Source organism: Mytilus trossulus, chromosome 11, assembly GCF_036588685.1.
Source record: "Mytilus trossulus isolate FHL-02 chromosome 11, PNRI_Mtr1.1.1.hap1, whole genome shotgun sequence".
Taxonomy (NCBI): Eukaryota; Metazoa; Mollusca; class Bivalvia; order Mytilida; family Mytilidae; genus Mytilus; species Mytilus trossulus.
This window is the reverse complement of record NC_086383.1, coordinates 15,112,910-15,140,080: the sequence shown is the minus strand read 5'-3', so window position 1 is coordinate 15,140,080 and position 27,171 is coordinate 15,112,910. Positions and strand designations below refer to the sequence as shown.

Here is a 27,171-nt window from a genome sequence, read left to right as displayed (position 1 = left end):
TTGACGAAGAGCATTTAAGATGGAGTAATTAACGCCGGCCAATATCATGAATATGAAAATAACAGTTTTATAGTTAGAGTTATAAATATAGGAAGATGTAAAGTGTAAATAACAATTTCTAAAAGTAAACACTTATAGGTCAATGTACGGCTTTCAACACGGAGCTTTGGCTCACACCGAACAACAAGCTATCAAGGGCCCGACAATTACTTGTGTTAAACAATTAAAAACGCAAAACGGGTCTAATCTATTAGACAAACGACAAACGAGAAACTCGTGCAAATTACATAAGCAAATGACAACTACTGTACATACATATTTAAATATTAAATATATCCGGGTATTTTCCACACTCATCTGTATGTGTGCAATCAACACACTGATGCGGCGACTTGGATGCGCATGGACAGCCAGCATTCTGACAACAGGCACATGTAAACGCTCCCGGGTCGTCTACACATTCACATCCGGTTAAACTTGCAGTGAAATGATCTATTTCTAAAATAAACCAGAAGTTGTTATGGCATCTGCATCATTTTACAGTATCTGCATGTCATTCTGCTATTCAAAAAATTGAAGCATCACTACAAATCCACAGTTGTCATAGACTAGACTGACTCGTTTTTACTATATTATTTGTTTATAAACAAAAAGTGTTTTTTTTTTCACATAAGCATTAAATATATAAGGGTGCCTGATAAATCAGTAATTGTTTTTGCTTGCCATGATGGAATGTTTGATACAAATTACAGCAATATTAGAACACTACAACATAATGACTGCATAATACTGTCAGCACCCATTTATAGTGCATTTTTTTACTCAAAATATCGATGGATATAAAAAATATTATGGTTTTGATACCTCAGAGTATTTTCTTTAGCAAACAGATCTGATTGTATCAACAGGAACTGACTATTTTATGCACTTTACTAAATTCAAATTGTTGCATAATAAATCCGAAATAAGGACATGTTATATAATATATATGCCAGTAAAATTGGAACACAATAACTACAAATTGTTTGTCGGCATCAAGCAATGATCATATATAATTCCATGCGAAATCACTTGAGATTTTATTAATACAGGTGTTACATTAAATCCAAAATATGTATTTTAAATAAACGTGCATTTTTTAGCAATCATTAAACAGTCTTAGGAACAAGTCTGCTTTTTAAGTTAACACAAAGTATGCCCTAGCACCGGTCACAGCAGTCGTCAAACCCGTCCTATGTTTAATTTAACCAGTCATATAGTCTGCTTATTAAGTTAACTAGCTGTACAAGTTAGGAACGCACCTATCTGTACATTTATTTTGTACATACCTTGTACGAGTTGATCTGTGGTCCAGTTATTCTGGGATACAGATGGATTGCAAATTTGCTGTTTATAATTCTGCTCTCCTTTTCTTTTACATGTGTTGTCTATCTCACATGTGTTTGGCTGAAACATAATGATAAATAATACATATTTAATCGTAACTTAAACTATCCATCAGAGTATATAATTAGACCAACATTTGAGAAAATAAATACTCGAATTGTATATGTTGCTGCAATGTCCTACTACTTTTAACAAATACAGTGTATGCCGCTACAAATGACAAATATACCGAACATTTTAGTCAGTTTTTCAAAACCATAAATATTTTTTGTAGATTGAAAGCAGTAGTTTTAAGGTAATGGTTTTCTTGTACAAAACCAAATCATCTCCAACAAAAATCTCTTCTGTAGTCGTTTACTATGATCATATGGTAAATACCTTCAAAGTACAATTGCCTTCTTCGTTGCATGCTTGACACAATGAGTCAAATATTATTAAAGTGTCTGCATTACTGTAATGTTGTCCGTCTGTTGTTATACTAATTTTGAATCCTCCAACAACTGCACCTGTAAAGTGTAATTAGGAGATAGTGTATGCTTGCAATTGAGATAACATTCGACAAAGTTCAAATGGAGTTGATGTAAGGAATTACAGACAACCGTATGTTTATGATAATAACAATTGAAACATTCGTGTCTGAGTCTTTTCTGTTCTAAATCGACTATAAAACAAAAACGAATCGAAAACTTAATTCGCTATGTAACATCGATGAACTTTATTGGTTCATGTTAAAGGCATTTTGAAAAATTCCACAATTTAATTGTAATATGTATCTAATGATACGATTTATTGGCAAGTTTTGAGAAGGAAAGGTTGAAAATTGTCGAAAAAAAATAAAATTATCAGTTAGGTTCTATGTAACGGCATATAAAGATTTTTGTCTTGTTTTGAAATTACCAAAGTTGAACCTAGAAGTTTATCATGTTTGTAACATGAATTTTTTTTATGTATATCAATATATCAGTAGTTTATTATTGCTGTGAACAACGAAAGTCTGGTATGTGTATTATGTGTAACCTGCTCATTAGGTGCGACTCTATCACGTTGGGAAACAAATTAATGAAAATTATAAAATACTAACAACATGTACTTTTTTCATATTCAAAATATATTGTTACTTCCAAATAACTTGTGATTACCAAATTATCAAACTGGTATACTTCTGACAATGGGAGAGATTGCTATTAATTTAATCATAAAACACATGAATTGTGTATTACCAAAATAAATTATATGATGTCTATATCACAGGATCTTCTTTCCTTCCGGAGCACTAGATATCAAACTAGCTATTGATGTTGTTCGTGATGCTTAATCTTTAGTTTTTTTAGTATACTAGTATTTGTCTGTTTGTCTTTTTTTCTAATTTAGTCATGGCGTTGTCAGTTGATTTTCGATCTATACGTTGTATTGTTCCTCTGATATCTTGTGCCGCTCTTCTAAAACAAGCCTTTTTTTTACTTCTTACCGTTTGATACACCCGACGGTGGAAGAGGACACTCTAATTCATTGAAACTTGTGAACATTCCCTTTACAAGTATGACGCCTTTTCCTTTGTCGTCAACAAGGTTTCCATTTTCCATCTACCAATAAACAATTGCAATAATAGTAAATAGGTTAACCACAATGAACCTTGAAATATTGCCTTTAGAAAGACACGTATACGATACATTCCTAACTGATGTATGTGTACGGGGTTTAATTAAACGTTTGACAGTTTCGGTATTTGATTATAGTAAAAATAGGTTAAGATAGTTTTGATAATATATATTATTTTTTAATTTTATGATTTTCCATGTTTTATTAGTTTAAGGTATACATTGCAGTTGTGTGTCCACCTGTAATATCGTATGCTATTTTATCAATTTAAACAGACAATGATAACCAATTGTTTTCTAAAAAAGTAATGATTTTATCAACTGCCAATAAAACTTTTTGATACAACTCTTGAACACAAAATCTTTACCAAATTCTGCTATTATATTAAAACATTTCAAATACTTTTATCAACCATTGCCATATGGACTTTAACTACTGTTAACAATTTAACATGGTAACGAACATGCAGTAGTTAACATGACAACAAATGTATCTTGTTCTGGTCAGGATGTATAAAATAGGAAAATGTAGTATAATTGCCAATAGGACAACTCTCCACTAAGAAATAACTGACATAGAATGTAACAACTACATATCACTATACGGCCCTCAACAATAAGCGAAACCCATGCTATAACGGGTTTAGAAATTTCGACAAACGTTAACACACTCAAATAAGAACACACACGATTCAGTACAAAACAAAAACAAACATTCAAAATAAGGTGAAATCACTGTAAAATAAAAATGTGTTACATAAAATAGCTGTAGTTTATGACTCAAATCAATACTGTATATCACACCGTTGTGATTGATGGTGCCTTAAAATTATATCGAGTACTGTTTGGTATCAAATTGCCACTAACGGTCAGCATTTTCCCTAGTTAAAACCGTTGTTTTTCAATAGCTTGAACACAATATTTTCATAGTGTATGGTAAGTAAACTGTTAATTTTAGGGGGAAATATGACTTCTTTTTATTAACTATGCAGTGCATTTTGGAAGGAAACTATTCAACGTATGTTTAAAACTTGTACACCAGTTTAAAAAAAAAGTTATTTAAAGAATACCAATGCAATTATCAATTTGTAATGAACCTTATATTTGTGGTCATTTCTTACAAAACTAATTGAAACAGAGACAAAACCCTCAAAAAGTTTATGATTTTTTTTAGCGAAGTTGAAACAGAACATTGTTTATGAAGTGTTTGGTTATGGAAAAACCGAAAACACTTTTGTTGAAACAAAGGAAACCCTTATGTTGAAACGAGGTAAAAACCGAAAACACTTTTTTGAAACAAAGGAACTAGTATAAGTTAAGAAAAAAATAAATGCCAGACCAAGGTATGATATCATTCTATATTTGCTTAAATCGATGAGACTTACACAAAACATATGTTATATCGACATTTAGTTACTAAACGAAAACAGGCTGGGTTTTTTAATTCACACTGTGTTAATGGTAGATTTAACTACTAACATTTCGATACTGTAAAATTGTATTCCAGTGACGCAGTGGGAATCTGTACTAACCCACAGCAGGAAGATTCCATGTTCGAATCTAAAAGACAGATGTCAAAAAAATTTCCTATATCAAATGTACTTTAATTTTACTTAACCTTTAATTTCCAAAGGAAAGTCATAAATATATGAAAAACTTAACTTAAAAACAATGTGTGTTTGTTTTTAAAGAATGTGTGTCTAAATTACCACCCTTTCCACCACCCAAACATTGTGGGCCCAAAACACCAAGTAAGTATTGGTAATTCATCAAATCTTTACTTTTAAAGTCAAAATTCTATTTTCTGCTTGAATGAATATGATTTAGCCTTTAATTTATGTCAAGGAATAGATTTGGATGAAAAAAGCAACTGAATTCCGTTATTTTGAATATTGCGGGCATCAATAATGCGAGGCATATAGCACGTATATCTTCCATCTATACCATAACAGCTTTTTTTCTATCAGAATTGGGTCATCATCAACATTATATCCAATTATTACATTATTTGCAATGAATTACATTGGTTTCCCAGTTAAATAATAAATTGATAATTTCACATGTGAATTAAACGTGGTAGTTTCACTCTATGACGTCATACAACAATAGGCCTTGTCCGTCGGGTCAAAACAAATTGTCAATGCGTAGGAAAAAGATATAGTTCCTTACATTTACTACATTAATTTCATAAATTGCCAAATTGAATGTAATAAAAAGAATCACTAATCGCCGTATTTAAATATAAAAAATAAGACAACGCGTGACCGAACGACGCTATGGATTACACTCGTGCTGCGCACTCGTATAATCCATGCGTCGTTCGGTCACGCATTGTCTTATTTTTTATATTTAAATACAGCGATTAGTTATACTGTAATTAGCCCATAAAATGTCACCACAAGAACTTTTCTGCAAGAATTTTGTATTTTTTCACTTTTTTCCGCAATTAACGTGACTTTTGGAAACATATCACGTGACTTAAAAAGACAAATTGTCTAATAAACTAGTTTTTTGGGGGAAATATTTAATCAATAAGCTGTTATATGGACCCAACATGACCTTTGTATGAGGTTTAGTGCGAATGCTAAATTCGATTGAATTTTGATAGTGTCTTTTTTAGTTTGATTCCAATTTGTCGGAACATGAAAGGGTTAGATAAGTTTACCTTTAAGTATTGAATACGACACTGTAAGTCAGTACTGTACATCAAATTGTCTGTTATAACATGTGCAGTTTGACAGTCGTCCTGACGAATATTACATAAACTATTTACGTCATCCTCTCTAGAAATAATGGTATTACAGGGGTTACATTCAGAACTATGAATAACTTTCAGTGATACAATACAAATTCAGTATTTTACAATGATTTTAAACAGTTTAAAAAAATATTTTATAAAAAAAACAGACAAATCATAGGTGAGTAGTTTCCGCTATTTAACGAAAATACAAAATCTGCACGTGTTTGTGAATAGAAAACAAGTTATTGCAATTCATATATTCCTTTCTAATTTGTGAGTGTGAGTACTGATTTGTTATGGCATTAGCTTGTTCTTTTTTTTAATCTACGAGGTTGTCTTTTACGTGAAGAAATATAGTTCTGGTTTAGTACGGTTCAGCTTATTGTCGTTCCCTTTCCGACAAACTACGGTCGTTTTTCAATACCATGCTCGCAAATATTAATACGGGAAAGCCAAAATTACAGTTCTTGAAACATTCTCTCCGGAACTGGGATATAACAAGCAACTTTTGTGAAAGTAGTCCGATGTGTTTTCCACTACACAACGCCTCTCTTTACGTGTTTTTATCAGTTCGAAACTGTATATTGGAGGAGAAGAATCAATAACCTTCGAATATTTATGAAAGATTCAAGGTTTCAAATGCGTTTCAAGTTTGGTACACACTAACTACATGTATAGACATTACGTTGGAAAAGCGTGTTAAGTTTTATATTTCAGCATGCGACATTCACTTGATATAAATAGTTATCAAAAGTACCAGGATTATAATTTTATACGCCAGACGCGCGTTTCGTCTACATAAGACTCATCAGTGACGCTCAGATCAAAATAGTTAAAAAGCCAAACAAATACAAAGTTGAAGAGCATTGAGGACCTAAAATTCCAAAAAGTTGTGCCAAATACGGCTAAGGTAATCTACTCCTGGGGTAAGAAAATCCTTAGTTTTTCGAATAATTCAAAGTTTTGTAAACAGAAAATTTATAAAAATGACCATATAATTGATATTCATGTCAACACCGAAGTGCTGACTACTGGGCTGGTGATACCCTCGGGGACGAAACGTCCACCAGCAGTGGCATCGACCCAGTGGTGTAAATAGTTATCAAAAGTACCAGGATTATAATTTTATACGCCAGACGCGCGTTTCGTCTACATAAGACTCATCAGTGACGCTCAGATCAAAATAGTTAAAAAGCCAAACAAATACAAAGTTGAAGAGCATTGAGGACCTAAAATTCCAAAAAGTTGTGCCAAATACGGCTAAGGTAATCTACTCCTGGGGTAAGAAAATCCTTAGTTTTTCGAATAATTCAAAGTTTTGTAAACAGAAAATTTATAAAAATGACCATATAATTGATATTCATGTCAACACCGAAGTGCTGACTACTGGGCTGGTGATACCCTCGGGGACGAAACGTCCACCAGCAGTGGCATCGACCCAGTGGTGTAAATAGTTATCAAAAGTACCAGGATTATAATTTTATACGCCAGACGCGCGTTTCGTCTACATAAGACTCATCAGTGACGCTCAGATCAAAATAGTTAAAAAGCCAAACAAATACAAAGTTGAAGAGCATTGAGGACCTAAAATTCCAAAAAGTTGTGCCAAATACGGCTAAGGTAATCTACTCCTGGGGTAAGAAAATCCTTAGTTTTTCGAATAATTCAAAGTAAACATATACCTAAAAAGTTAACATTGATGACTGAATATAAGACTAAATAGATTTATTGCATCTAAAGCACCAGTTCCTTTCTATCTTTATCAGGCACGGTAATACGAAATGTATTAAATACAAAATATGTATAACTGCACTTCCACATGAAACTGTATGATCGAAAAAAACAAACGTAAAAGCCAGGCATAATCGATCGTATGTAATTTGTTGTTGAGGGAGCCGATCTTTAATTGTTTTGTCAAATATTTCTCAAATTGTTTAACAAACGATTGAATTCAAAATTATGGTGTTAATCACAACGACTGGGCTTATGGCGTCGTTATGCAATCAAATACAAATAGTATTTGTATTCAATTGTATACTTATTTACAGTTTGTAACTGTCAGTGCTTTGTAGTTTCTTCTCGTTTTTTGAACTACCTCTAATAATTGATGCTCTCTTAATTACATTTTTTTATTATTTTCATATTCATCCATACCCATAAATAAAATGAATAAATGGAACAGATCCAACTTTCACTGAACAATCTGGTCCATGATATTCACTGTTGCATATACATTGACCTTGATGACATTTTCCTTTCATAGTACATTCACTTGGACAAACATCGGTAGTGACGTAATCTGGAAGTACTAATTGACCATTTTTTCCTTTGACGTAGTATTTTATATCCCCAGCAATGGTTATCTGGCAAGCTTCATTGTAGACAAGTACAAAGTTATCCAAAAAGTTTAGACTGTCTGTTATCTGCAAATAAAAACAATGAACCCCGTGAATACGTCAAAAACAAACGATGAATAGACGTTTCTTCAGAAATGTTTTTTTGTTTTGTTGGATTTATTGATTAACTGTACCATAAGGCGACAATCCTTATCATAGAAAACATAACTAAATGAAAAAAAGTTAGTAACTGTTAGATACAATGTAAATACACAGGTGTTTCATCAAATTGAAAAGTATAATAACAATATAAGTTATTATCTATTGTTAGTATTACTATCTTAAGATATCCTCGATAATATCAACATTTATGAATAAGTCAAATCATACACAGACCTAATCCATAGTATTAAAACTTTTAGACGATGTATGCACAGTTCATGGTCACTTGAATATGTTTCAAGTTTATATTTATTCATTTTAATAATAAATAAAGTAAAAAAAGATATACTGAAATGAAACTCTTAGTGCTTTTTCAAAAAAATTAAATCAGTAAATGCAATAGTGCTTATACAATCAAACCTTGATATCCTCTGTACAGCTATCCAACAAAACCGTGTAGTCATCAACATGTTCTCTGCAATGGGGATATAAGGATGCTGTTTGGAATGCTTTCGTGCATACATTTATAGCATACGACAGTGTTTTGCCAGACTGTGTTGGCCAGGTAAGAATCGATCTTTTGCGGATATTGTCTTCTGCAAACACACAATTTGCAGTTTCAGAATCTAATGAATCATGGGAAATTTTATAGTTCTGACCCAAAATTTAAAATAACGTCAGGTATTTGGCTGAAATGCCATTGTTTGTGACATTGTTAACTAACCACGAAGTTTTGGTGTACACTATTGAAAATATTACCCAGGATGCATAATATTCTGAAACGGCGAAATGCTTTTAACAAGACAAGATAACATGGTTATTAGTTATTTCTATCATCAAGACAAAACTTTATTTTTTCTACCATTTTTTACATTTGAAAATGCCTGTACCAAGTCAGAAATGTGACGGTTTTTAATGTGTTTTGTTATTTGATTTTGCCATGTGATTATGGACTTTTCGATTAGATTTTACTCTAAGTTCAGTATTTTTGTGATTTTGCTTTTCATACAATAACAAATTGTATGCTCCTGATACTCATGTTGTAAGAGTTCCAAATGATGCAGTTGAAAAAATCCCTTTGGAAATTTTATGGACGCCATTACGAGTTGGTTGACTGTTATGTAATAACCGTTTCACAAATGATATCGGATATGTTCCTTTCATCGTAACTAAATTTCCCGTCCCTTTATTGAATGTGACCTATCGAAGTAGACTACCGGATTTGTTATAACATAAACAACACGACGGGTGCCACATGTGGAGCAGAATTTGCTTACTCTTCCGGAGCACTTGATATCACCCCTAGTTTTTGGTGGGGTTCTTGTTGCTTAGTCTTTAGTTTTCTATGTTGTTTCATGTGTACTATTGTTTGTCTGTTTGTCTTTTTTCATTTTTAGCCATGGTGTGGTCAGTTTATTTTCGATTTATAATTTTGACTGTTCCTCTGGTATCTTTTGTCCTTTTTTTGTAACCAGTAACTTGTAATATGATTCGTTGTTTTGGCTTCGTTTTGTAACGTGTTGAGTGGAAACCTTATTGCTAGTTCATTCATTAAGAGTTTAGGAATACTCATTATTAAAAGTAGAAAACAAAAGACAAAACAACATGAAGTCCAACAAAACAAAAAAGGAGATGATTTCAGCTGATCTGGACATTATTTTAAATTTAAAATTGATTAGTTTATGTTTCAAGCGAACAATATAAATGTGATAATATGCAATGCTGAACTAGACCTAAATATTATCATCAATATGACATATTAAAGTTTGAAAAGCTTTTTTTGAACGGTTCACTAGTTAAATTTTGGACGCAACTGGAAACAAAATTCTTTAAGGTCAAGTTACAGTAAATGGGTTATGTCACAGATTTCAGTAAAAATTGATATACAACTTTGGCTCGATGAACTTCAACTGAAAATCGAAAAATTATTGCATTTATTTCGATTATCATTTGAAATATTACTGATTGAATTCTCAAAAAATGGGGGAACATTTGTCTAGAAAGCACAAACCCTTCTAAAATTTGTCTTAAAATCGCCAAATCTTTAATTCTACTTCATAGATTTTTCTTAGACGTTTTGATTATTTAGACGTTTTGATTATTTCGACGTTTTGTTGTTGTTTTTCAGAAAGAACGCAACTTTAATTGATATATACCGTAAAAACGAAGTCGGTGACCCTATCTTTATTTTGCATCATTATAACGAAAATTTTTGTATCAACAACATATAGTTTTTTAAGAAAAGTCTATGGAGTGGAATTAGAGATTTGGCTATTTTAAGACAAATTTTAGAAGGTTTTTCGCCGATTTTATGTGCTTTCTATACAAATATTCACCCATATTAAAAGAAATCAATCTGCAATTTTTCAGATAATAAAAGAGATAAATGTATTATTTTTTCGATTTTCAGTTGTTGTTCAACGAGTCAAGGTTGTATATAATTTTTTAGCAAAATCTGCGACATAGCCCATTTACTGTTCCTTGACCTTAACAATAACTCTTGAACGGTGAGAGTGAACATCGTCAAAATCAAACTTTTTATTACGTTAGCAAGTTAGTATTTATCAACTATATTTGTTTCCCTAATTGAAATTGCTGCTGTGATATTTAAATATTAAAATTCTAGTCCTCCATACCTTTAATGAAAGCAACTTATTCAGTAAATTTGCCTGAAGATGAAAGAATTATAACTTTAACAAGGAAAACATTACCTTGGTCCGCTGTTCGTTGAGTTTGGGTCTTAAAACTTCGCTTTCCATTTGTGTGTTTCTTTGGTGGAAGAAGTGGTAACCCTTTGTTACCATTAAAAACCTTAAACATTTGAGTTCATATAGTGAAAATCGTTGAAACTATTGTAGCAGACTACAGTTTTGAGTAGGTACAATATTTGTTTGTTCAATATGAGACTTCAGTGATTAATCATCCAATAAACTTTTCAATGTTATATTAATTTGTTTTAGATTTGATGATAACGCTGTAGGTCAAACATTAATCAATTGATTCGTTTAGAATAATTTAGTTATGAAATCCAAAGTAGATGTAACATAAATTGAATAAATGTATACCTTATATTTGTTTCTATGCAATATAATATGAGTATGTAATTTTTTACAATTTTTTGTCTGATTCTCTGATCTATATATCGAAAACATTTTATGTTCTTGTTTTTTTTATACCTTTATTATTCCACTTATGATTTCACACGCATATATATTACAACCTGTTATGTGAAAAAATATATTTTTTTTTGCATTGATCACATTACCTTTGTAAGTGGATTTTTGGCTGACCCTGAACAGGAAGTGACGTTTTGAAGACATTGACAATACTCATGTCCTTTGCTGTACCGTGGGTCGATTACAGTTGACTTATTGTAAAACATAGACTGCGGTTTTGGTATGCTGAAACAAACAGAATAAACATGTCAATATTTATTGTTTTCTTTATCCCCGAAATGTAATGTAGGTAAGTGATACTGCATTTATCATAATTATGAACAAATGTTTAAAGGTCTATTGGAAACATGGTTTTGTTTATTTGCTTTTAGATAGAGAGCATTGAAAATCGACATTGTAATTGAAATGTTTGTTCAAAAACATCATCCTCTGTCGAATTTACAGAATAGACATAAACATATAAACCATACGTTCATATTTAAGAAAACGTATAGGTTATATCGGCAAAAAAACTGTCTTATTACAGATGAGGACTTAACAGCTGAAAATCAATTTGTTCTAACCTTGACCTTGAAATTGTGATACATAGTTAACATTTTCATGCTTGTGCTAGTGTAAAAAATATTTTCTTACGGATTATATAATTATAATAATTATCATCATTCACAAATAGTTTCCAGAAATAGGCAACACGTGATTATATCAATAAGGTCATATTAGATGCCATGAGTCGATTTCACAAAAAAAACTTAATATTAAGATTTATCGTAAGTATACTTATTTGTTAATGACTTAAGACCAATCTTTGTCGTAAGTTGTTTTGTGAAATTGACTGCAGGACTAAAATGTTACACTTACACCAGACCCGCGTTTCGTCTAAAAAATTCTCATCAGTGACGCTAGAATCAAAAACTGTGAAAAAGACCAAATAGCAATGGCCAGTTTTTGTTGATAACTGATTCATGATATTCAAAACAACATTCATTCATTTGTTCAATGACCATGATTGTAATGACGTCTTATACAGGTTTCAAGTTTTGATTTACTTGTTAAAATTTTTTTTTTTTATTAGTGCTTGAAAAATACAAGTTACTGTGTGCGTATGATAAATGTATAAGAATATGGCCATTTGTATATTTGGATAATAAAGGCTGTTCCAAATTTATCAATCGATTCAAAAATAAAAAAAATCCGGGTTACAAATTAAAACCGCGGAAACGCATCAAATATAACTACGACACAACAGAAACGAACTTTAATATAATAATATGTGAAGACTATTTACAAATGCGTAACAACGGATAACACATATAACAAAGAAGTCGTTCAAACGTCCAATAAGAACAGTTTGTGGCATTTCAAAACACAAAAGAAAGAAACTAATAATAAATTTTCTGAGGTAAAAATGGCGAATTGAACTTGTTTTGTTTTTGCTAGCTATACCTCTTACTTAGGTGACAGTCGACATTCCATTATATCGATAAAGATGTGTGAACAAAACAAACACGTACAATAGGTTTAAATGGCACATTTTGATACATTCTAGTGTCATATAGATTGCTTTCCTTTTTAATTTACTCACAACCATGATTTCGGAAATTGGTCGTATGAAACTGCTTTGGAATCATTTGCCCAATCTTTGCCATTTCGGTCAATATATTTTCCATCGAACGATCCACAGAGTCCTTCTGCGCAACCTTGGTGGTCAGAAGGTATTTCTAAATTGATTGGGGACAGTAAATTATTAACGACATCTATTGATACAGTTAATCTTGCTCCTGAGGGGAAGTTTATCTAAAATATAAATATTTTTTTACATAATTACACCTTATATAAGAAAACCAGCTTTTGATTGGTTGGTAGCCGGTGCATTTTTCGCATATTCGATATTTATCCTTACTTTAACGGATTTGCCTGTTTTTCACCGATGCCGGTGAATTTGATGGTCTCATAATATATTTTGGAAAGTTAAGGTTACATAGTTATCAAAGCAGGTAACCAGTAAATAACAGCGTAAGAATTTGGTTGTTTACTTCCGGTGATGGTTAATTTCTTACATGCAATGAAATGTAGTGTGAAATTTTCACTGCAACACTGGAAAGGATTGAACTTTATACATGGAAAGTATTTCTTTGGTTGAAATAAAGATACATACTCTACATTTAGGGGGAAAGCAATGGTGGTATTACACCTAAACAACCCAATTTTCACACTGCTTTTTACTGGTTATCTGCTTTGGTATCTATGTAACCTTAACGTTTCAAAATATTTTATTTGTAAGACCGTCATTATGTGTCCATATTAATCTTAATGGAAGATACATTGTTGTACATATAACGATCGCAAAAAACATAGTTTTTAGACAGAATGTTAACGCAGTCCGTAGTACAAGCATATTCTTACATACAAAATAACTAAATATTGTACCTGTCAATGTACCCATTGCTGTACTTACCCAACTTAACTGATATATGATTTCATATTATAATACTTAAATGAATCATGTACAGTAGTCTGTGGTCGCGTTATTGTCTCTCCGACACATTCCTCTACTTCATTCTCATTTTTAATACGTACATAAAATTTTCGACCGCCAACATCAGTGTGAAATGTCGTACCATCATTTAATTGTTTGTATTTGGATAAAAAGAATACATTCTTTCTGTGAGTACATCCATTTATTTCGACAATATCATTTCCCTCTTTTGCTACTATTCCGCATATACAAGCATTTATCCTTTTCCGGCTAGGGTAACAATCTTGGTTAGCCTGAATGTGAACCTAGCAAAGTAATAAATCATATATGCATTTCGATAGATAGGTTTCGTCAATAAAAACAAACAGATATGCGTTTGTCTGTCGTTTTTTTGTAATGGAACCAAGAATAGGTTTTCAAATAGATAATAATAAATATAATCATGATAATTACATTTAAGAAATAATATATCAACGCGCATGCACATGTCAACGATAAAATTGGTAAATGTCACTTTAATGTTATATTCAACATTCGCATTAAAGCGGAAGGTTTGGTATGCCACAAAACCAGGTTCAACTCACCATTGTTTTTTTCTTAAAACGTCCTGTATCAAGTACGGAAAATGGCCAATGTTATATTATAATTCGTTTCTGTATGTGTTACATCTTAATGTTGTGTTTCTGTTGTGTCGTAGTTCTCTTATATTTGACGTGTTTCTCATTATTAGTTTTGTACCAAGGATTTGTTTTTCTCTATCGATTTATGAATTTCGAACAGCGGTATACTAGCGTTGCCTTTATTTAAGATAGAGAATTGAAACAAGGAATGTATCACATAGACGACTACTGTTCACAAACACAAAATAAGACCGATATACAATACAGATTGTTGTTTTTATTATGATATTCGATTTCAAAACATCCCTTGTGTCAGCATGTTATGCAGTATCTCATTGTTGTGTTTGAAATGTGTACAACAATTTTGTTGATTTATGCAGAATATTATGAAATACGTTTACCTCATGGTTGAATGGAGTCCACTTTTATATGAATACTTTTGTTTTTTACCTGAGTATTGGTAAGGTACGCTCAAGTATGAAGAAAATACAATACCTCCAATGGTCTTATTTTGGTACAAGATGTTTTTGTTCGATACAGCACACTATCACCAATGACGTAGGAGTTAACCCGTCTACAATATATATTAAGGTCGAACTTCAAAACATCACAATTATGTCTTGAAAAAAGAGTTGCACCAAAGCTTAAATCATCATAAATTTACTATACAGATATTGTTTTCAGCTTCACTTAGTTTATCCATGAAGACTTTTATCATAGTTGATAATGTGCTGTCCTCATCAGTCTACCATGTAAACAATTTGAATATAGTTTCACATCATCCAATAAAGTAACAAAAACTAACACAACAAAAAAAACGAACTCCGAGATAAATTTAAATGGAAAGTTTTTTAATCTACCGGCTATAAGAAAACTGAATCACATGGTTCAATTGCATAATAACTGTCCGATTCCTGAGTGTCTACACTTCTCCCTGGGTAGGTAATGGTAGATAACACCTGGTGAAATAGCTAGCGGTTTATAGCCATTTTAAGAAAGGGTTTATCCCAACCCGGGACAAAGAAGAAGTTTCAACTATATGTCCCCATTCAAATGCATTAATCGTCCAAAAAAGGGGGTTCAAACCCCCAAAACCCTTCCTTTGAATCCGCAACTGATAACCTCTTACTAGTATGAAAATTGCGTGCATTTCCTTTATATGGACTTCAAATAGTTATCAAAGGTACCAGGATTATAATTTAGTACGCCAGACGCGCATTTCGTCTTTATAAGACTCATCAGTGACGCTCAAATAAAAATATGTATGAAGCCAAACAAGTAACAAGTTGAAGAGCATTGAGGATCCAAAATTCCAAACATTGTGCTAAATACGGCTAAGGTATGCCTGGGATAAAAAGATCCTTAGTGTTTCAAAAAGTTCAAAGTTTTGTATAGTGGAAATTTATAAAAATTACCACATTTTATTGTTATTAATGTCAACACCGAAGTCTTGACTACTGGGCTGGTGATACATTCGGGGACGAAACGTCAACCAGCAGTGGCATGTGTGAACAAGACAAACAGGCTCTATGGAATAGGTTACTGTCCCTATTGTATCTTTCTCTCCTTTGTTAGGGATGCTAAAAATGGGGACATCAGTCAACGTTGTGTTATTATCCTATTCACTATACAAACCACTAAATATGCAACTAGTAACTAAAAGAAGGCATATAGTCAAAGCACATTAGCAGAAATAAAATACGTTTTTTTCAAACTGACCAGATGTATACATTTGTACATGTACATGTAAGTACAGAGCCATGAAATATTTTACACTTTATGTTACATTTAATGTTAATGGATATGCAAGATTTCCTAATCCAAGAAAATTGGTACCCACGAATATAAATAAATCCATAGTAAAAAAAACATACAAATGCACATAAGCATAAAGAAAGACAACTCACCTCCCAGAAATACTTTTGATATGTGGATCTGTGACAGGCGTACATACTCCTTTCCTCTTGTCTTTTGTGTGAACCTGATAAAATGTGCTTATTATAACACCATGAATACAAATTGATGATTTGTATATTGATTTTCAACTAACGTTTTACTAATGTTTTTAACGTTTGAATTCGAACAAATCAACTGGCTGTCAGTTCAGTTATTCACACATAGGAATGAAATACGACATTATCAAAAAGTATATGGATAGTGCAAAGGCAAATTATACACACATTTATTAAGTCATTAGCTAATCAATACGCTCAATTATTTAAATCTACATTAAGGCATATGTCAAAACAATCTATCAATATATTAAAAAGATAAACAATTTTTCCTCTTATTCCAACCAAAACAAGCTAGCAAAATGGTGAATCATAGGATTCCTTAAAAATTGTGTTTAAAGGAATATTCATCAAAAAGACAAAAATTATCAAATAATAAAAATTATCAAATAATAAAAATAATAATTAGCATCTTTAAATAAGAAAAACGCATTTTTCTTTTCTTTTTTAACAACTGACTTGAAAAGGACTAGGTTGATGTTATGTTTTGCCCATCTGTGAAAAGACAACTATCTTGAATAGGACTGAGTTGATGTTTTGCCCATGTGTGAAAAGACGACTTACTTGAATATGATTGAGTTGATGTTTTGCCCATGTGGGAATCGACAACTTACTTGAATAGGACTCAGTTAATTTTTTGTCCATGTGATGATCGACAACTTACTTGAATATGACTAATGTTGATGTTTTGCCTATGTGAGAATAGACAACTTACTTGAATAGGACTTAGTTGTTGTTTTTTCCCATATGAGAATAGACAAATTCTTGAATAGGACTGAGTTGATGTTTTCCCATGTGAGAATAACCAACTTACTTGAATAGGACTCAGTTGATGTTTTGCCCATGGGAGAATAGCATTTTGAGTGGACGAAGTTTCAATGGGACGAAACTCTAAGATGTGTGTTTTGTCGCCATCCTTTACAAAGTCACATGTAGCCAAAACCTTGATCTTTGCCTCACAAAGTTTTGTTGCTTTGTTGTATTTGAAAGTATATCGACATCCATTTGTACTTTGGTCTATAATGAAATAACTAGAGTAATAAAAATAAACTCAATAAACAGACATCTTACTTAATATACATCATGTGTACACAACATGCGTTTGCCAAAAAAAATACAATTTTTTGTAAGATATTCTGAATCCTCTGATTTTATCGATGTATTGCTATTAACAACTTTTGCCAACTAACCCATAATTTACTTTCCATATGTTGGTACCGTGTAGTTTTGACTACAATTATAATTTTCTTTACAAAAACTTAATTTTTTCAAAGTTTTTTAGAGAATAAAAATACCAATGTTAAATGGATAAAAAAAATATTGAGAGAGTAAATTTTCTGCTTTGTTGGTTATTTATTTCTTATACCCTTATATCAGGTTTTGAAAAAAGCTTTTTATTTGACAAAAAAGAGCAAACATCATGAAGTTGCTGATCGTGTTATATGTATATATTTTTTTTATATCTTCAAAGTGTATATTTTTTAATTACATAACCATGATAACTATTACGAACTAGTGAATCCTGTAAAAAATAGACATATTGAAACACACTTTACTTACCATATACGTATTAAGGAAAACACCGCAAATACTTACTTAATGGAAGCTTTATACACAAATGATTGCCTTGTTTGGTGAAATGTATAAAATTTATAATATGTAAATTTTTTAACATATTGGTTCCCAGATACGAACTAAATTGGTCATCTCATAGAGACATAATTTGGGACTGTTACCAGTATTAAAAGTATACTAATAATACATGCAAAGTACAAATGTATAACAAGTTATTTTCATTTTGTACGGCACAAGGATCAATCCCTTTGCTAGTAAACTATTAGTCCCCAATTCTTCTAAATTTGAAAGCAGAGGAGTGTTATAGTAAATTGATAAATGTTTTACTTCTCATGCTATTACTTCTACTTTGAAAAGAATAGTATTCTTCCATCATTGCTGAGAATACTTATATTATCAGAATTTACCATTTTATCTATTAAAAGAAGAACACAAAACTTATGTGTGATTGGTTTACATCAGGTTTATTATTTTAAGCTTTAGGGCATTTTGAAATTAATGTTCATAGCAAATATATCCCCCAAAAAAAGCAATGGTCTTTTCTATCAGTGTTATACTATCTGTCATCAGGTTGAATTTTATTCATGAACTGCAGTTATCCATGAATATATTTTTTCAAGTTCATTTTTAAAATTATGAAACATTACCACGACAATAACACAATCATAATAATTGTAAGATACTAATCATTTTTATAAAAACCTTAAAGAAAGAGGATGCTGCCCTTTTTTTTCATTATTCCAAATTTCTTTCGACGGACATCTACATACATTATTTTGATTAACTAAATAATATGTACCATATTGGAAGTTATCCTTTGCTTTCAGTTCAACAGCAAACTCACAACTGTACGTTTTTCCCAGAACTCCGCAGTGTGGAATAGAGGTTGTCAGTGAAATAGTCTGAGGTCCTCCATTTTCAGGAATGGTTATATCAGAAGGCGTGACCTGTGATAACATTTTATTTTGTATAATAAAAAATGATGTTGATTCAGCATGTCTGAAACAATTAAATAGGTATACCAGAGGGTATCACCAGCCTTGTAGTCAGTACTTCGGTGTTCACATATGGTAATTTTTGTACATTTCCTGTTACTAGCCTTTAAATTTTTCGAAAAAAAGGATGTTCTTATCCTAGGAATATATTACCTTAGCCGTATTTGGCACAACCTTTTGAAAATTAGGGTCCTCAATGCTCTTCAAATGTGAAATTGTTCGACGTGAGCGTCACTAATGAGTCATATGTAGACGAAACGCTCGTCTGATGTATTACAATATATAACTGGTACCTTTGATAACTATATGTGTTTATAACGACGGAGTGTAACCTTATGGTGCATGTTTTCTTTACATGTTGTACGGCTGGTGTGAGTGGTCGCATAATTGTCGTTTTAACATATTTCCCATTTTGATTCTCATATTTTTGAAGTTTTGTTATGCCATCTTATCACCAAATATTGTGGATAATCTATTACGTTTACCGCTTTATCATATCACGGCTATAGATAATATGTACACGTGTTATTAAATTATATTTGTTTAAATATAAAACATAACACACTTTATGCACATTGCTATCACATGTATACATGTTGTATGTTGTCTTAAATGCGAAAAAAACTCAGACTTTACGATTAATGTGCAAAGTTACTAATTATTTCATTGAAATATATTAAGGCTTTATTACACATGAGTTCTGTAAAATTTGCAGACGTATATCTCGATTGGTATAGCGGATTACTGTTGTATCATTATACTCAAAGTGTATGCTTCTCTAAAGGCTATGTATGTCCATGTGTTTAATCAAATAACAGTTAAGTTTTCCTTTTATCTACTACTAATATGGAGAATTGAAATGGGGATTGTTTAAAAGGGACAACAACCTGACCAAAAAGTTGATTTAACAGATTTTTACAAACACGCTTATATATTACTTACACTTATTCCACAGAATATCCCGTTGCTAGTCAATGCACCACTCAAAATACCAACATGTGAATAGAAGGACACGACTCTGCATTGAAGCTATATAAGAAAACAAAATTAAGATGGTACCCAACACTTTCACTAAAATCTATTTGGCTCGTTAAATTTTTATGAAATTTTGTCAAAGTTTTAATCAATGAGAAGCTTTATATTCCTTTTACAACACAACGTCCTTTAAACGTTAAGACAATTTTTCAGAGTTATCTCCCTGTAGAGTTAGGTACCACCTTAAGTGGGGTAAATATGTATCATGTAAATACATATTTGAGAACATAAAAAGTGAACGATCAAATTGCCTGTAACGCAATAATCTTCAACAAGGTAATTTTGATTCAAACGCGAATATCATTAACTTTAGCATCATGAAAGTAAAAGAGAAAAAACAAATTTAATTATGGTACACATGGAACATATATATTTAAGTACCTATATCAGATATATATACAGAATGTGTACAGTAAAGTCCTGTTTTTCGAAATAACAAAACGTTAAACGAACACATGGGAAAGGCATATTCATATGGAATAAAACCTCTCCCAACCTAGAACAATGGAGTAACATTGTAATAAGAACAAACCAAACTATTAAATTCAGTTGAAATAGGCTATTTAAAATGTTGAAATTTAGGGGAAATAAGGGAATACAGAAAGAACAAATCCACCTTAAAAATGATATATTCAATATTTTTCAATTTGAATTTCCATTCTTTTATTTCTATTTTTCTCTCCTATTACTAGAACTAAGGGTACATAGCTAAGAATATACTCAAAGATGTACTTAGGTGAGGTTTTAGTGTCAAAAGTGTCAAATTTTTGGACTCCTTAATGTTTTTTTTCCATACGATACAAGCAGATTCTTGATTTTCTTTCTTCTGATTTGAGTACCAAATAATTATTTAAATGCAAATATAAGGAAAAAGTCCGAGTCAGCCCTTTTCCGCCATATTTCATAAATTAAATTCTCGAAAAGGAGCTTCATGACCTATTAATATTTTCAGCTTCTTTCATGAGCTTTCAAGTCTTATGTTCAAAAAAATAAAAAGGTGTAAATGGATAATATTTTACCTTGTACCGTATGGCAAAAACACCAAGAAATTTGAACATTTAACACTTATTTCATAATCTCACCTAAGTACATCACTAAAGTGTCATCTGTATACACGCCGTATTGTAATACAACACCTATACTTACTCTCTTCCCCATGTTTCCATACAAATTCAAACCATCTAATTTAGTTATTCTGTCTCCGTTTGAAAGTGTTTGTATAAAAGGCTGGCTACTGCCAAACTTCGATAAAGGTTTTCCATCTACTAACCATGCAACTTGAAGTTTAGCCTGGAGATCAGTAGGATCGTAAGGTATTTTACAAGAAAACTTGAGGTCGCCATTTTCACACTTTGGGTTTTCCAAAACAGGCTGACTAGTCATTATTGGATACATATCTACAAAGAATTACAATGCCATTCGTATTCAAAACAAGAATGTGTTTATAGTACACGGATGTCTTATACTCACTATCATTTTATTTGTTCAATGGATCGTAAAAAAAGGTGAAAATCTCTTATTTGGCATAACAGTTAGAAAGATTTTATTATAAGACACATATGTACTAAGTTTTAATTCGATTGGGCTTCAACTTCATAAAAAAGCGGGACGAACGGGACGGGACGAACGGACGGACGGACGAACGAACGAAAAATCGACAGACGAACGGACGGACGGACCGACGACCGGATCCACAGACCAGAAGACATAATGCCCATGGGGCATACAAATCCATCGATTATCTTATTTATCCTGCTATGATGAATGCATAATGACAAGAAAGTCAAATTAAAACTTTATTTATCGTGGATACAGTAATATTTAACAATATAGTCAAAATACGAAAATATGTATAGACAGTTTCATACATAAATTTTAATAAATACAAAGAATGCCGTCATAACAATTTTAAATATTGAATTCTTACTTTCATCATTACTAATACTTAAATTAAATGTTGTTTCAGATACTGGTAATATATGATTAGTTTATTCACTATCATGATATTAGATTCTTCTTCTTGAAAAAGTGGCCGTTCCTTTTTAAATCTATACAGCAAGGTTTGATTTGTAGGATAATTTAAAACATTGCTAGGTATATATATCCTTACAAATAGATACAGGAACTGTTCTGATTGTTATTTTTCTTTTTTTTCTATCTTTTTTATGTTATTCAGTGCTTGACATCATCGATTTAAAGAACACATAAACTTGCTTTGTAATCTTAATAGTATGCAATCAAAATGTTTTGGAATTTTCGTGCGAAAGATAGAGAAAGAACGTTCCAAAAACTTCTGGTTTTGACAAACAAATGTGATCAATTTCGGTAAATCTCTGCCAAGTGATTTGACTGTTCGGAATGTACGTATGCAGTATATCCGGTAAGTATTGGGACGTAAATCAGATGATTCTCGTAGAAAATGTGTCTTGCTGTAACGAACCTTTGCCAAAGCTATTTGAGTGACTGTATTTGGAATGATGCAAAGAAAAGTTTTGTGAATAGTTATTAACAGTTAGTTCGGATAAGAAGTTCACATTGTATCGAAGGGTTTAAGGACCTATCTCTTATACTTATTGCTTATTTGTTCTCGTCTCTGAACTTGAACGACATGTTTGTTAAAAAATATATATCATCATTCAAGAAATTATACGGTCGCCATCATGAGCTGATTGGCCATTATGACAAAAGTATTTCAGCAATCATATCTGATATTCTTCCTAAGTAATGAAAACCTTCCATCATTACCGAACTGAACCACGAAATAAAACGAAGGGTAAGGTATACGGTGCTGGAAATGCACACGTGATTTTACTTCAGGTTTTAAGTGGAGTTCGTGTTGTTTCTTAATAATTTTTCATAACTGTTGATGTAAATGTCCTTTGGTTTTGTGAGTCTTTGTTTACACCTTGGTTTTTATTGTTATTGTCTTGTAACTGGACGTTAAGCAACCAACGAACTATCAATTGTCTTTTAAAAAATAGCATAATAATACCAGTACGTGTTGATGCCTTGTTGTATTAATTAACCTAACTAAATACAAGTCATACCTTTTGAGCATTGTGTTCCATTTCCGTATTTACCATAGGGACATACGTGTTGATTTCCTGTAAAAATCAAAGATTATATATAAAAAAAGAAGTTGTGGTATGATTGCTAATGATACAACTGTACATAAGAGACCAAAATGACACAGACATTAACAACTATAGGTCACAGTACGGCCTTCAACAAGGAGAAAAACCAAAACCGCATAGTCAGTTATATAGTCCCCGAGACGACAATGCAAAACAATTTAAACGAGAGAACTAACGGCCTTGTATATATAAAAAATGAACGGAAAACAAATATTTAACACATACACAAACCACAACCATTGTATTACAGGCTCATGACTTGGAACAAGCACATACATGAATATCGTGGCGGGGTTAAACATGTAATATATTATTAAATTGAAAAACCTTTTCATGCAATATTTTATCAATTTGAAAAGTTATAACTGGACAGAAACACTTCATGATTTAAAAAAAAATGGAAATGTTTATTACATTACATAAGAATATTGTCAAACGATTAATTTGTAAAACAAACACACACCTAAGTATCATTAATAAACTAATAAGCTTATGACGTTGGACTTGTTACATGCACATACATCAATGATAGTGCGGGGTTAAACATATATGCGGGATCCCAACCCTATCCTAACCTGGGACAGTGGTTAAACAGTACAACATAAGAACGAAGTATAAAAATAAGTTTAAAAGGGCTTAAATCATCAGATGGACAAATATAAATATTGTTTTACACAAAAAAAAGGATATAATCAAATTGCTATCGTTCATTTTTTATATTGAAACCTTACCTTTTATATTTATGAATACAAGAATAAAGAGCAGAACAAACAGACCTTTAAAAAACGTCAATAATGAGGGCACTGCAGTTAAAAATGTAAATATATCTCAGACGCAATAAATCAAATACTGTTCAAAAAAAAAAAGAAACACATAAAAATAGAACACCAGCAAAAATTAAACATCAAAACTTAAATTGACTATAAACTATAACACAATGGCTAGTTTATATTACCGAGCTACGTAATAAAAATTAAATAAAAAACAAATTAAACATACAAAGTAGTTAATACGATAGATAACTACAGTACAGTCAGGAGCCTCTGGCCTTTGTTAGTCTTGTACACTTTTAAGTTTAAGTTTCGGAGTTGAGTATGACATCCATCATCACTGTAATAGTATACATATTTTAAGAGACCAGCTGAAGGTCGTCTACAGATGAGGGAGTTTATCGCTACAAAAAAGACCAATTGGTGATACATTCCCAATTTCCTTTTTCAATTTCAAATGAATTTGACTTACCTGCACAGTAGGCCGTTGCACAGCCAGATACTCTTGTTAATCTATATACATAATATCCACCACAGTTTTGGATACAAATATCTTTAGGTTCATGACAGCATTGTGTGCCTCCATATATTACTTGTAAAACAGCGCCTTTACCATGATTCAGGCATCCCTTCCCTAAAGTTGCACCATCTTGTACGTTTGGAAGAACGCCTTGAAACCAAACCGGAGTAACCGTACCACAATGGTTAGGTTCAACACAAGACATTGGCATGGTTACGTCTTTTCCATTAGGCTGAAATCTATACCACCCCTCTGCTACCCATGTGTCACAGAGTAAAGTGGAAGTATTAGAAGCTATAAACTGTGTACTGCGATGTATATCAGTTAAGAGCTGAGCAGTTTTGCAAGCACCGTTTGATGGATATGGACATCGTGTTGCTGAAACTAAAAGTAAATAAACATCAGATACGTGCCAATTTACGTTAAAACATATTTAAAGACCCTAAATAACCGTTCGGTGTGTTGACTTTCAAATAAATTCCATCTGGGATTTATTAATCGAAGACCTATGCGTTTGTCATTATTACTCAAGATTTCAACTTTCTTATCATCACATGATTTAGTTAATGTGCATTGTGCAAATGTATATCACAGTAATAGTAATGCATTTTGTACAAAGATATCGACAAAGTGATGTATTTACATCGCTTTAAAAGCGATACCATAAATCAGTTACCATGGATAACACAGTAAACGTCACGTACTAGATGTTTCAAACTTTGTACAGCTGTTTAAATCAATGAATGCCATCATGCCAAGCTCCGTTTGATAGATATGGAAAAAGTAAAATCACAAAAATACTGAACTCAGAGGAAAATCAATTTGGAAAGTCCACAATCACATGGCAAAATCAAAAAACAAAACGCATCAAAAACGAATGGACAAGAACTGTCATATTCCTGACTTGGTACAGGCATTTTCAAATGTATAAAATGGTGGATTAAACCTGGTTCTATAGCGCTAACCCTCTCACTTTAATAACAGTCTCATCAAATTCCGTTACATTTACATGATGCGTTAAATAAACAGTCACAATCAATAAAATAGTCAAAATATGGGAACATCAGTCATCATCGTATAACAATTTAACAGGACACAACAACATCTACTATCTACGAACACATGGATTGATTTGAGTGTCTGACGTCAGAAAAATTATATACGTCACATAAATTTGTCGTTCAATGTGCATACAATAGTTATCAAAAGTACCTGGATTATAAACAATTTTAAATTTTACATAGGCAATGAGCGCAGACAGGGTTAAAAAATCAAAAGTATGTAAGAATAAATTACAGAAATCGAACTAGTCCAAAAGTTATACATAGAATTTATGAGAATCCAAAACTTTTAAAAGGAACAATTTAACAGGACACAAAAACCTATCCACGAACACATGGATCTACTTGAGTGTCCGACGTCAGAAAAATTATATACGTCACATAAATTTGTCGTTCAATGTGCATACAAACAATTTTAAAATTTACATAGGCAATGTACGCATACAGGGTTAAAAAATCAAAAGAATTGTAAGAAGGAAACCGTATTGCTGAAACTGAAAGTAAATAAACATCTAGTGCATGACATAGCGTAATACAATATATTTTTGGACCTCGATAAGTTTTTGGTACACTTTAAACGTGACGTATTGGACGTTAATTCATATTTTTGACATTTTTACCTATTGGTTCTTCTTGTTTTTGTACGCCTCGTTGTCAGTGCAATGAAATCTGATGCGACTGTCATACAAGTGAGAGCTTAAGCTAGCTACACAATACACAACCAGGTTCAATTCACCTTGTCTGTTCCAAGTCATAAATATGACAGTTGTTATCCATTTGTTTGATATGTTTAACTTTTGATTTTTTTTAATTTGATTAGGGACTTTACGTTTTAAATTTTCATCGGAAATCAGTATTTTTGTGATTTAACTTTTTATAAAAGCTTTACTACAATGTGGAGTACTCAATATCTCCGTTTGATGAATATGCTAAATTTACTTTTAGTAAACATCTTTGATTCATTTGTTTGCCGTTTGTACCAATTATTTTTTATTGTAGAATTTCTAGTTTTTATGTTATTTTAATTTTGTAGACAAGCCAGCAGAAAAAATATTTATACGTTGAACATTTCAAAACCGTGGTTTCAATAAAGCCGAGAAATCAGAGACAAACAAAAAACTGACCATGCAAAATTTACTCTACTTTACTTTTAAATTGTGACCAATATTCATTTAATTACATGTGCCAATAATAAGCAAATAACTACAAATGACAATTGTTCGCCCCTCTGCTATTATCAAGTTAGTAAACTTTTCATTTTTACAGAAACTCTTAGTTTATTACACCTACAGAAGGGTTATGCCTTTCAACGTCAATCGAATTGAGTACCGGACAATATGTGTAAATAAGCATATGACAAAGAAGATACACTTATAGTTTAAATATTATTTAGGCTTAGATCATAGGCATGATGCTAGTATTTAATACAAATGTTGAATATTTATAAAAATAATAAAAGAAATCCAAGAAATATACTTATCATAAATTAATTACCTCCATATATAACCAAGACGGTTAGAAGTGTTTTCAAAATCATTATTTCCAACGTGATGAAATAAGCCTCGGATATATCAC

The 27,171-nt window shown here is 31.7% G+C and overlaps 1 protein-coding gene across 1 annotated transcript; it reads right to left on the bottom strand.

Annotated features, from left to right (window-relative positions):
* Nucleotides 1–303: 303 nt before the first annotated feature.
* Nucleotides 304–27,171, bottom strand: LOC134691723 (von Willebrand factor D and EGF domain-containing protein-like). The gene is made up of 20 exons (XM_063552279.1): nucleotides 27,091–27,171; nucleotides 24,488–24,919; nucleotides 23,159–23,215; nucleotides 21,258–21,508; nucleotides 20,019–20,105; nucleotides 18,881–19,028; nucleotides 17,321–17,523; nucleotides 16,402–16,475; nucleotides 14,990–15,068; nucleotides 13,976–14,179; nucleotides 12,981–13,192; nucleotides 11,488–11,623; nucleotides 10,934–11,033; nucleotides 8,643–8,818; nucleotides 7,879–8,147; nucleotides 5,650–5,767; nucleotides 2,855–2,969; nucleotides 1,765–1,892; nucleotides 1,329–1,446; nucleotides 304–498 (listed from the first exon to the last, which is right to left on the bottom strand). The coding sequence occupies exons 1-20, from the start codon at nucleotides 27,131–27,133 to the stop codon at nucleotides 320–322; spliced, it is 3,129 nt and encodes a 1,042-aa protein (XP_063408349.1). The 5' UTR covers nucleotides 27,134–27,171; the 3' UTR covers nucleotides 304–319.